The sequence below is a fragment of the Ranitomeya imitator genome, chromosome 2 (genome assembly GCF_032444005.1).
Source record: "Ranitomeya imitator isolate aRanImi1 chromosome 2, aRanImi1.pri, whole genome shotgun sequence".
Lineage (NCBI taxonomy): Eukaryota > Metazoa > Chordata > Amphibia > Anura > Dendrobatidae > Ranitomeya > Ranitomeya imitator.
Genome location: NC_091283.1, coordinates 27,006,742 through 27,019,907, shown reverse-complemented (window position 1 = coordinate 27,019,907; position 13,166 = coordinate 27,006,742). Strand labels below are relative to the sequence as shown.

At 49.1% G+C, this 13,166-nt stretch overlaps 1 protein-coding gene across 13 annotated transcripts in view; it reads left to right on the top strand.

The window, feature by feature from the left end:
- SYNGAP1 (synaptic Ras GTPase activating protein 1) overlaps window positions 1-7,796 on the top strand; it is a 327,642-nt gene extending 319,846 nt beyond the window's left edge. For 8 of the 13 annotated variants that reach the window (XM_069746244.1, XM_069746238.1, XM_069746243.1 and 5 more), the window contains 2 exons: window positions 2,975-3,060; window positions 4,730-7,796. In XM_069746244.1, coding sequence (XP_069602345.1) covers window positions 2,975-3,016 — 42 coding nt within the window. In that variant the 3' untranslated portion in view covers window positions 3,017-3,060; window positions 4,730-7,796. The remainder of the gene's footprint in view (window positions 1-2,974; window positions 3,061-4,729) is intronic. The other 5 variants (XM_069746242.1, XM_069746241.1, XM_069746240.1 and 2 more) reach the window with 1 other exon arrangement.
- Window positions 7,797-13,166: the final 5,370 nt, after the last annotated feature.

Sequence of the window (13,166 nt, the reverse complement as noted above, 5' to 3'; positions counted from 1 at the left end):
ATGCCTAAGATACAGGGGAACCTGTCTGGAGATTTGGGGGTCACAAATTCAATCACAGCGCTGAGTATGGGAGGAATAGACTATTTCAGACATATCTTCCTGGCAGCGAGGGTGGTCTGATTCTCTGACATGCACTGATTCATCTATCTACAACTGAACATGGACAAAACAGAATTCATCATCTTTCCCCCATCTCACTCTACCCCTCCACCAGACCTATCCATCAATGTCAATGGCTGCTCACTTTCCCCAGTCCCACACGCCCGGTGCCTCGGCTCTGCCCTCTCTTTCAAGCCACATATCCAAGCCCTTGCCTCCTCCTGCCGTCTCAAACTCAAAAATATATCCCGGATCGGTGACTTCCTTGACCGCAACACCGCAAAAACGCTAGTGCATGCCCTTATCATCTCCTGCCTCGACTACTGCAACCTCCTACTCTCTGGACTCCCCTCTAGCACTCTGACACCACTCCAATCCATCCTACATGTATCCAAAAACAAGAAAAAGTAACAGCGCACTCACCGGTGTTGAGCAAAAAGCGATTTATTCACATGAAGTCATGCGGTGCAGGGAGGGTAGTGAAACACATACGGATGACAGCTGTTTTGTGCTGCAAGCACGAAACAGATCCAGACTGGATCTGTTGAAGTGCTTGCAGCACGAAACAGCTGTCATCCATATGTGTTTCACTACCCTCCCTGCACCGCATGACTTCATGTGAATAAATCGCTTTTTGCTCAACACCGGTGAGTGCGCTGTTACTTTTTCTTGTTTTGGATACATTTATGCAAACTGTTTTTCTCTGTGGAGCAGCACCCAGGTGGAGCTTACATAGCGATAACTTTTTTTCTATTGAGACTAAAGGCTTATATGGTGTGCTTATACCCCTGAAGCATAAAGGGTCTAACGTATAACGGCTGTGCGATTGCAATATTTCTGGGCAATCCATCCTACACTCTGCTGCCTGACTAATCTACCTGTCTCCCCGCTATTCCCCAGCCTCTCCCCTATGTCAAACCCTTCACTGGCTTCCTATCACCCAGAGACTCCAGTTCAAAACCCTCATGACATACAAAGCCATCCACAACCTGTCTCCTCCATACATCTGTGACATGGTCTCCCGGTACCTACCTACACGCAACCTCCGATCCTCTCAAGATCTCCTTCTCTACTCCCCTCTCTTCTTCCCACAACCGCATCCAAGATTTCTCCCGTGCTTCCCCCATACTCTGGAACTCTCTATCCCAACACATCAGACTCTCGCCTACCATAGAAACCTTCAAAAAGAACCTGAAGACTCACCTCTTCCGACAAGCCTACAGCCTGCAGTGATCCTGAACTTACTGAACCGCTGCCCTACCCTCTCCTAGTGTTTCATCACCCATCCCCTGCAGACTGTGAGCCCTCGTGGGCAGGGTCCTCCCTCCTTACGTACCCGTGTGCCTTGTTTTTTGCTCATGTTTAATGTATTTGTCTATATTTGCCCCGTATTCACATGTAAAGCGCCATGGAATAAATGGCGCTATAAAAATGTATAATAATAATAAATAGTGGCACCTCCATGGCCCAGACGGATGTCTATTCAGCTCTGATCCATCACTGCTGTGGTATTGCCCATGCATCTCTGCTCATGCACAGTACTTTCCTATGATGTATGGCATGTGCACAGTAGATCAGCGATGCCTCTGCCGACAGAAGGGCGAGTACTGCGCATGGAACGAGGAGACACATGACGTTAGTGCAGGATTTCAATGCCAGTGGAGTAGCAGAAATAATCAAACCCATAGTGGTGCAATTAGGTGATGAATAATGCAGAGAATTAGGGCACTTCCCAGAACTTGTCAGACCACCCTCCGTGCATTGGAGACCTCAAATGCGTAAGGCGTTAAGATTGATTTCCTCAGCGATACCATCTATTTGTGGCCAGGAAGCTGCAGTCTGATCGTCTACTACCACCATGCTCACTGCTGTGATTGGTTTTGTGGCCCTGAAGGAAGGAAATTATCTTTCTAATGCTGTTTACAGGAAGTATAATGACATGACGCAGGAGATGTATGATGTTACGGAATTATTTATGCTCTGTGTGTATTCAGCATAGAAATGGCATCTTAATCACACGTTTTAGTTTTCAGGGCTACAACGACCATCCAAAGCCACATCTATAGCCGTGGTCTCTGATTTCTGGTTCTCCAGTTGTTGCAAAACTATAACTACCAGCACATCCTGGAAGCCTGCTAAACTACAACTCCTAGCTGCAGGTTGTCACAGCATGATAGGGGTTGTAGTTTAGTCACCGTTTGAGAACCGCAGGTTGTAGACAAGAGAACGAATAGTCCTTATAGTGATTAATAGGTGAACAGATTGAGGAACTGGAGAAATCTGGTAAAATGTTTTCTCGTATCTGACTTTAGATTTCTAGGTAATGATAGCTCTATATTACCATCTTCTTCACCTGGGAACTGATATGAATGAACATCATGTATTTTCCAATATGACGTAAAGGTATAGCCCATTGCCAGGAGGACTCCATCATTTACAATTCCTGCTCCCTTAAAGGGGTTGTCCACATCGGATTGACTTTTCCTTTTTTATGTCTCCCCCTAATAGCAACTATTAGCATTTCTGAGCACCAATGGGCCATCAATGTAATGGGGAGAAGCCAAGCCTTGGATCCCAGCTGGGCCCAATATACAGGGTTCCTATCCCTATACTACACCCATATATCTTAATAGGACACATATAGGGCAGACAACCCCTTTAAAGCACACCTTCACCCAAAAACTTACAAATTGGTATTACATTAACCAGTTGTAAGCTAAACTTCCCAATATCTCCCCCAAGTCATATTAACAAAGTAATGGCTCTACAGGATGAAGGAGTGGAAAATTGATGTGTGTTTTTAACCCTGGAAAGTCATTATTTTGTTAGTCAGGGAAAGACATTGATTAGTGACAACCTGCCTCCCTCATATCAGTTCTGCAGGCACCAGGACAGTTTAAGGAGCTCTCGAGTGTGATGACCCTGCAAACAGCAGCCAATACCTCTGCCTCCTCGACTCCTGTGAGTATGACTTGGGGGAAGGTGTTGGGATTGACATCTGAACTGTCAGGTTTTGTCTGGAGGTGTGCTTTAAACTGCAAAATTCAATCCCTTCCTTGCCAACGATGAGTTCAGGTCAGGTAAGCTGCCTGTGAATATGTCCACGTGTCTACTGGCTCTGCCTTAGTTAGGGGGGTGATCAAGGACTGGGAAATGGAGAAGAAGCCACGGAATCCTATCCTGCTTCTCTCTTATTGAGCAATGCCACCATAGAAGACGATAACCAGTCGAGCAGCTTGGAAATGATGGGATAAGTGGAATACAAGTATACAGGCCTACATTTGTCCATACAGAGTAGCCTGATCCAGAAAGGTATGCAAAATAGCTCCCCTCCAGAAGGAAGAAAAAAGTCTGACATTAGCCAAGCCAGACGCCCATCTATAAACAGTGCTTTTTCGGGGGTACTGCCTCTAAAAGATAGCTAATGGATAGATGACTTTGATGCATCAGTCCAGTAAAGTCCTCTGTACTAATGAGGGGCAAGGACCTCCGAAACAACAGTCTACAGAAGGATGTCTGATGTGAGATTTCTTCTTCTAAAGTGGAGCTCATTTGCATACTTTGCCAATGGAACATTGCCTGGAAATATATCTCCATACATCGGAAGGGCGGGTCTCTTAAAGGGAACCTCTCACTCCCAAAATCGAATGTGAGCTAAGCCCACCAGCATCAGGGGCTTATCTACAGCATTATGTAATGCTGTAGATAAGCCCCTGATGTATCCTAAAAGATGAGAAAAAGAGGTTATATTATACTCACCCAGGGGTGGTCCCGGTCCGGTCCGATGGACGTCGCGGTCCGGGGCCTCCCATCTTCTTACAATGACGTCCTCTTCTTGTAGTCACGCTTCGGCTCCGGCACAGGCGTACTTTATCTCCCTGTTGAGGGCAGAGCAAAGTACTGCAGTGCGCAGACGCCGGGACAGGTCAGAGAGGCCCAGCACCTGCGCACTGCAGCACTTTGCTCTGCCCTCAACAGGGCAAAGTACGCCTGCGCTGGAGCCGTAGCGGGAAGACAAGAAGATGACGTCATCTGATGAAGATGGGAGGCCCCGGACCGGAACCGCCCCTGGGTGAGTATAATATAACCTCTTTTTCTCATCTTTTAGGATACATCGGGGGCTTATCTACTATCTACAGCATTACAGAATGCTGTAGATAAGCCCCTGTTGCTGGTGGGCTTAGCTCAACTTCCATTTTGGGGGTGTCAGGTTCCCTTTAAATGAGAAACAGTACTAATATTGTCCTGCACACCTCTCAACCACCGCCCACAAGATCAGACCTCTACCCTGCGCCCCCCGCTGTATATACATGTATTGTAGTCTGCAAAGAACATCCTTGTATGTTACCTCTCTGTGTCACGTGCAATGCTTTTCTGGTTGGTCACATTTCTTTCAGGAATCAATAGATGGGGGACGTAAGGTCGCGGAGTTTAATGATACGATAATGTCGCAATGATAAAACGCTGTTCGTCGTTCACTGCTATATAGTGCAGGACGTCTAATGCTTGTATGTGCGTGGTTGTAGGTGACCGCCATGTGTCTATATGTCACATCTACATGTGTACATTGTCAGTAGTGCCTTTCTGTTACATCTGTAAGTAAGCTCTCTCTCCCCCTCTACCTCAACAGGAGAAGAAGTTTCCCTCCGTGGGTTCAGCAGACCCGCGTCTGAGGCTGGCGACTCCATGGAATGGGGCCCTTCCACCTCTGCCTCCTCGACTCCAAATCACAGAAAATGGAGACTTTCTAAACTCAAGTGACCATCACTAACCGGAGCTGAGGGGTCCATCCAGGAGCCTGGAGGGAGGAAGGGGGACTGGGATTCCCCCACTGAGGCGTCTGTCCAGAGGCCTGAGGGGGATGGGGCAGGGAACCCCCTTTCCTCCCTGACTCGGAAACCCTCCCTCTGTGCCGTCCAGACCTGCAGCAGACAATCTGTGTGACCCCGGACACACGTGGGAAGTGGAGAGGAGAGAAAAGGGGATATCGCACTGAACTTATCCTAAGACCCTGACCATATGAACCTGTCCTAAATCTTTGTTCACCTTGGACTCCTTAACCTATCAGTTTCCTCCACTAAACTTGTCCACTTTCATTACTCCTTCAAGTGCTCCCTTATCCACCTCCCCCCCCACCCAAAACTCTCTGTCTCAGGTCTGAGGCCCTGGGATTCGCACTGACAGATCTGCACTGTAGGGGGATACTTCCCCAACCATTACTCCAATCTACATCCTCTCATACCCCTGCCCGAGCCCCTCACATACCTCTGGTCATCCCTCATCTGCCCGTCACCATTTGTGTCCTTCACCCCTCAATCCCTCTGTTCTGTGCGAAACAACCTAAAACTCCCTCAGCCGACCAGCAGAGGTGACTCCTGTTATGTGGGAACGGGGCGTCAGATCAGGAGAGGGCCACACAACCATGTCCAATAAAGGCCGTGTGGATGGAGGTCATGATATAGGATTCAGGGTTGGCACAGGGAGGTGAAGGATCAGAGGTCAAGAGAATTGAGGATTGGAGAAAGCCAAAAAAAAATGTCCGAAAATAGAATAGCTAGAAACAAGAGGATCTCCCGGGGGATGGACTCTTGTACCTGGTTCCACGGGACGTAGTGCATTTACCTCCTATTCTGGGCAGCTGTTCTGGGAGACTAGAGATAATTTATTATTATGAATATTAGTATTGAACTTTATTTATTGCTCGAAATCTGTCAGTCTGCGTGGAGCCAAAACCAGTGACCTGAGTCTCCAGCCCCAAAGAGCTTACAACCCTAACTCCACTTCCTGTGACACAGGGAGTTTATAAATATCTTGGCCTCAAAGGTCGCATGGAACTTGCGTTTGGATGGGGAGGGAGGTGGGAAGGGCGTTAGTTTCACCCATATCAGAGGTTGGTGCCATAATACTTGCAGGGCCCCTCTTCACCTTGGTGACAGGAGCAACCGGGCCTGAAATGAATGTGTCAGTAAAGATAATTTTGATTGTACTTGGTTCTTTTTGACGTTCTGTGTAAATATAAAACATTTAAAGAAAAAAAAAAGAGAATTCAGAGTCGTTCTGTGAGTCCAGAGCTCAGACAGCCACTGATTTCTGTTATTTATTATATTTATATAATTACCGAACAAGACAAAAGGTGCTGATGTCCATTGTCTGCTCAACATGTCACTATCGCCCATCGGACAGTCACATCTCACCAGAGATCTCCAGAGGCGACCACCACTAATGGTCATTGTTTTCATTAAAGAAGCCAGGAACGCACTTGTGTGGATGAATGCAGAATCCTCTATTAACCAAAGTGATTCATACTGACGTTCTGTGTATCGGAGATTGGACAAGGTCTTAGAAGGGAAGTAGAATGTTCCTCATAGTATAAAGAACTGGCAGCACAAAGGCTTCACCTGGAGGACCCCGACTATATGACCTCACATTTTTACCTCTAGTTTAAGCCTTTCCCAATATGGATGAGAAGCCTTCGTGACTCTGGGTGCTTCCATCCATCTCTTGGAATCTTGTAGACTTCCAAATATTGTGGACAAGTCCCATACCAAAAGTGGGGAGTTACACAACTGATTGAAATCCAACATAGCCTAAGATCATATATCAGACCATAGAAGCCACCCACCTCCTTTTATTATAATTGAACACTAATAACTGGGAGATCGATAGTAGGAGCGCTACTGCAGAGCGTACATTTTTAGGACGCTAATGGTGGTCGTGTGCATTAGTCTAAAGTCAATCAAAACATTAATTTTAGATGATGAATGACGCTCCAACATCATCTAGAATGAAGGTGGCCATGTTTATAATTTTCAACCAATGGTCATTAGCTCACGAAAAAGCCTTCCGTAAAAGAACATTCCCCAGAAAGTTTGTTCATCCTTCACCCGATGTCATTGAATATTTGGCCAGTATGAACACCTGTAACTGCAAGTACGGACTAAACCCTGTATAGCTGCACCAGGCAATGGCTGCATCCGCGTTTGTCCATCCTACTTATGTCTCATGTGTATGGCCGGCCTATTTAATGCGCCATCAAACACTTTTATTTTACGATTTGCTCCAAGCTCAGCTCATGTCCAATACTTCCAGTATGAAGTGGGACTGTCCACCTTCTACTTTACATAATAAAAATTGGCAAAGGAAATTATCCCCCCTTTAGTTATATTTGGTCCCAAATAAATTGACTTGTCCTTGGCCCATCTTAGGCTGGGCCTCTGAAAGTTCTTCTGGACACTGCAGAGGCTTCATTCTACTTCCCTTCGCTGATCAGAGCATATATGCAGTTGATTGTTATTTAGTGCCTGTTTGTGATTGATATTTCGATCTCGGTCGATTGCGCCTTGATCTTTTGTAATAATCCTGATATGCGGCCGAGCAGGATCTGATTGACAACTTCTAGATGCTACTATTTAATGATGGTTCCTGTTTGCAATGTGTTTTCTAAACTCTGATATCCATTATTTTCCTCCAGCGACGCACTGCTACTGTAGGTCCCTCTGTCGAGATCCGAGGTCAAGCACAATGACTGCCCCCGCAGGAACTATGCTTGACCACAAATAAACATATATCCAGGTGGCTGCATATCAAAATCCAATGGTGACAGGAGTAACTACACATTATCTGAAGGTGACTAAGCCGAACTTATTTTTGGGTGTATACTTTTTAAAACAAATAAAATAAAAAGTTAAATATGTAAATGAATTGTGAAAGTGTTTTTCCCCTCCGTGAGGATGGGGTCTGACTTGCTTCCAAACTCTATATAAAACGGCAATCTCCGCGCAGCGCAGACATGCTGGGAGTTGTAGTTGTATCACAGCTGGAGCTAACGGTTGGAGACCACACACTTACTGTATGTTAGAAATCGCATGATCTTTACTTGACTTGTACTAATTACATCACGTTTTCTTCTCCATTCATATCTAGAGCTAAAGTTGGCAATTTTGAGTTACAGAGAGCAGTGCATTGTGGATCCACGTGGCCATAATGCGCTGAAATCCACCGGCCTCACTTCCATCAGATGTGGAAGTCATTATTATGGTTTTATATATTTATTACCATTATATAATGAGAAAATCTGTAACCTTCTATTCCATACATCTGGCAGGATCTCTGCCTGCTACAAGTGAATAGAAACTTCAGTCTGGAGCCATGGGGAGGGTGGAGGGTCGGCTGTCACCCAGGTCCGCTAGCGGGAACTGCAACGACAAGGGATCATCTCACCGAACGCCCGCTCTCCTTTTACCATGGGCGTAATACTACTCAAACAACACACAGTGAGGGTAAAACAGTGCGGCAATTCTTTATTGAATGACAAAACAGGAAAAAAACACATAGAACAGTCCCAGCAAAATACCCAAGATGGTGCAAAATTAGAGTCTCACCCTTCCACTGAATGGCTGGGATAAGAGCAGCTGAGACTTCAGAGGTTTCAGGGCCCACTACCCCACCTGTGGCACGCACACAGAGAGAGAGGATGTAACGACAAGCATAGGGAGATGACTGACAGTTGTCCGGAGGGTCACAACCTGGCTCTCCGACTGGTGGGTCCAAATCCTGACTACCCCAAACATATCCATAGGTTTAGTGATGGTTAATGGAGCAAATCTGTATTCTTTCAGCCAGGGCTGTGGTCCCCTAAGCTGACATAATGTAGAATGACAAATCTATGTGATTGACCCATGATTTTCTGGCAGCTATCCTGTAGTGTTCCTGGCTGTGGTTTTCTTAAGAGTCTCTGGTTCTTTGGATCGCTTATTACAGAGGCATATCCTCTTTTTATAGTTCACAACTGCTGTGTTTCAAGCTGTAATCCACAGGTCAAAGGGTGATGAGGTTAACTCGCACTGCTTGATTATTTATAGTTTGTCCTTCAATATTTGCAAGTCAACAAACTAGCTGTCCTGGACAAGGTGTAATCAACTTATCAGCAAACATCATTGTTCAATTAACCTGCGTTTGTCATCCAAGATAACCGCACAGTAAATTGTAAGAGCTGATATAAGATGTAAATAACAACCATTCATCAATTTACAAATATCAATTCACCCTACAAGGATAGTCAACATGAAAACCCATTTCATATAAATAACTTGAAACTTCTTAGATTTCCACCTCTGTGAGACCACCCCTGTACACAGATAAGATTCCCTGTGACAGATTCAGCTCTGCTGTATAATACACAGATGCCATCCTCTTTGGAAAGATCACCACCTGAAAGACCACTTTTCAATGTAATTTTCGTCGGACGTCATTTCGACGAGGTTTTACTGTATAATGTTGTTGAGTAAAACTTGGAAGATGGACGGCGTGTGATCCAGTAGTCATATATGATTCCAAACACCATGGTGGTGCTGCACAAATACCACTGAAGGAATCAGGACACCGAGCAGCACAGACCCTATCCTGCGCATCTTAATTTTTCTATGGCAGCACAGTTTCTGCAGTTTACCATCGGGCCAGCAGGTGGAGACATTACTCTGAAGAGACGATCTATAGGGAGAAGAGAGGCGCATTGTGCCGGGGACATGAAAAGAAAATCTACGAGGATTACACTGTGCCCAGGTGACAAGTATCAAGTCAGACGGGGGCGCTGATTCCAGCTAACAGGACTATTCTGGTCCAGGACTGGACCCCTAGATGACACGTCAAGAAATTTATTGCCAGTTATCACATTGGGGGCCATAGTGAAAACAAATATCTATTAGCTCAGCATTGCCAGAACTCGCCTTAAGAATCTGCAGTGTGATACAACACATAACATTAAAGGGAACCTGTCACCTAAATTTGGCGACACCGGTTTTCGGTCATATGGGCGGAGTTTTCGGGTGTTTGATTCACCCTTTCCTTACCCGCTGGCTGCATGCTGGCCGCAATATTGGATTGAAGTTCATTCTATGTTCTCCGTAGTACACGCCTGCGCAAGGCAAGATTGCCATATGACCGAAAACCGGTCCCGCCAAATTCAGGTAACCCTGTTCCCTTTAACACCTCCACAGAGAGCGCCATCGATGTGCCCACAATCCTGCCAGCCGCCCTCGTGTACAGTACCAGTACCATGCATCCCTATATACAGCCAGAATGGTAAATGGCAGCAGTCTGCATCCACCAGCAGGGGGCGCTCACTGCATACCCCCACTGGCATGTGGAGCTAGCTCCCACTAGTGGCAGCTGCCAGGAAATGTGAAGACACTTCTGTGCTCCGGGCCCCAGTCCTGTAGAGTGCCTGCTACAGAACGAGTCATTATCATCCCGGCCTGTAGAGGGTGATGTACATATAGAAGAGATCAGAAGATGCGTGGACTCCGTTTCCTGGACGATGCAGAGCCACAGGTAACCATTCTATACCAACATCCTTCAGTCCCCTGCACATTACTAATAATGGAGGAGCGATGGGGGCCAACAACAATCCCCCACAAGTCTGTGTGTCCTGCTGTACATCAAAGGTGATGGGGTGGTACACCGGTATCTACTCATAACACACAGGCAGTGTCACGGGGTCGGCTTCTTGACATCACAGGAGTAAGCCTCACAACGTCACAGGGTCGGCCCCTTGGCGTCACTGGGTTGGCCCCACAGTGTCACCCGTCACAGGGTCAGCCCTACGGCGTCCCTTATCACAGCTTCAGTCCCGCGGCATCAACTTTCAGAGGGTCAGATCAGCGGAGTGACTCGTCATGGGGTCAGACCCGTGGCGTCACTCATCAGAGGGTTTGTTAGCAGAGTCACTTGTCAGAGGGTCAGTTTGCTGATGTCACAGGGTTGGCCCCTTGGTGTCACCTATCAGAAGGTCAACTCCAAGGAGTCACTCGTTACAGGGTCGGTTTGCTGACGTCACGGGGTTGGCCCCACGGCATCACCCATCAGAAGGTTGGCTCCGCTGAGTCACTCATCACAGGGTCAGTTTGCTGACATCACAGGTTCGGCCCCACCGATCACAGGGTCAGTTTGCTAACGTCACAGGTTCGGCCCCACCCATCACAAGGTCAGCTCCGCAGTGTCACTCATCACAGGTTCGGCCCCACCCATCACAGGGTCAGCTCCGCAGTGTCACTCATCACAGGTTCGGCCCCACCCATCACAGGGTCAGCTCCGCAGTGTCACTCATCACAGGTTCGGCCCCACCCATCACAGGGTCAGCTCCGCACTGTCACTCATCACAGGTTCGGCCCCACCCGTCACAGGGTCAGCTCCGCAGTGTCACTCATCACAGGTTCGGCCCCACCCATCACAGGGTCAGCTCTGCAGTGTCACTCATCACAGGTTCGGCCCCACCAGTCACAGGGTCAGCTCTGCAGTGTCACTCATCACAGGTTCGGCCCCACCAGTCACAGGGTCAGCTCCGCAGTGTCACTCATCACAGGTTCGGCCCCACCCATCACAGGGTCAGCTCTGCAGTGTCACTCATCACAGGTTCGGCCCCACCAGTCACAGGGTCAGCTCTGCAGTGTCACTCATCACAGGTTCGGCCCCACCAGTCACAGGGTCAGCTCTGCAGTGTCACTCATCACAGGTTCGGCCCCACCCATCACAGGGTCAGCTCCGCAGTGTCACTCATCACAGGTTCCGCGCCACCCATCACAGGGTCAGCTCTGCAGTGTCACTCATCACAGGTTCGGCCCCACCAGTCACAGGGTCAGCTCCGCAGTGTCACTCATCACAGGTTCCGCCCCACCAGTCACAGGGTCAGCTCCGCAGTGTCACTCATCACAGGTTCCGCACCACCCGTCACAGGGTCAGCTCCGCAGTGTCACTCATCACAGGTTCCGCGCCACCCATCACAGGGTCAGCTCCGCAGTGTCACTCATCACAGGTTCGGCCCCACCAGTCACAGGGTCAGCTCCGCAGTGTCACTCATCACAGGTTCGGCCCCACCAGTCACAGGGTCAGCTCTGCAGTGTCACTCATCACAGGTTCCGCCCCACCAGTCACAGGGTCAGCTCCGCAGTGTCACTCATCACAGGTTCCGCCCCACCCGTCACAGGGTCAGCTCCGCAGTGTCACTCATCACAGGTTCGGCCCCACCAGTTACAGGGTCAGCTCCGCAGTGTCACTCATCACAGGTTCGGCCCCACCCGTTACAGGGTCAGCTCCGCAGTGTCACTCATCACAGGTTCGGCCCCACCAGTTACAGGGTCAGCTCCGCAGTGTCACTCATCACAGGTTCGGCCCCACCCGTCACAGGGTCAGCTCCGCAGTGTCACTCATCACAGGTTCGGCCCCACCCGTTACAGGGTCAGCTCCGCAGTGTCACTCATCACAGGTTCGGCCCCACCCGTCACAGGGTCAGCTCTGCAGTGTCACTCATCACAGGTTCGGCCCCACCAGTCACAGGGTCAGCTCCGCAGTGTCACTCATCACAGGTTCGGCCCCACCCGTTACAGGGTCAGCTCCGCAGTGTCACTCATCACAGGTTCGGCCCCACCCGTCACAGGGTCAGCTCCGCAGTGTCACTCATCACAGGTTCGGCCCCACCCGTCACAGGGTCAGCTCCGCAGTGTCACTCATCACAGGTTCGGCCCCACCCGTTACAGGGTCAGCTCCGCAGTGTCACTCATCACAGGTTCGGCCCCACCCGTCACAGGGTCAGCTCCGCAGTGTCACTCATCACAGGTTCGGCCCCACCCGTCACAGGGTCAGCTCCGCAGTGTCACTCAACACAGGTTCGGCCCCACCCGTCACAGGGTCAGCTCCGCAGTGTCACTCATCACAGGTTCGGCCCCACCAGTCACAGGGTCAGCTCCGCAGTGTCACTCATCACAGGTTCGGCCCCACCCGTTACAGGGTCAGCTCCGCAGTGTCACTCATCACAGGTTCCGCCCCACCCGTCACAGGGTCAGCTCTGCAGTGTCACTCATCACAGGTTCCGCCCCACCCGTCACAGGGTCAGCTCCGCAGTGTCACTCATCACAGGTTCGGCCCCACCCGTCACAGGGTCAGCTCCGCAGTGTCACTCATCACAGGTTCGGCCCCACCCGTCACAGGGTCAGCTCCGCAGTGTCACTCATCACAGGTTCGGCCCCACCCGTCACAGGGTCAGCTCCGCAGTGTCACTCATCACAGGTTCCGCA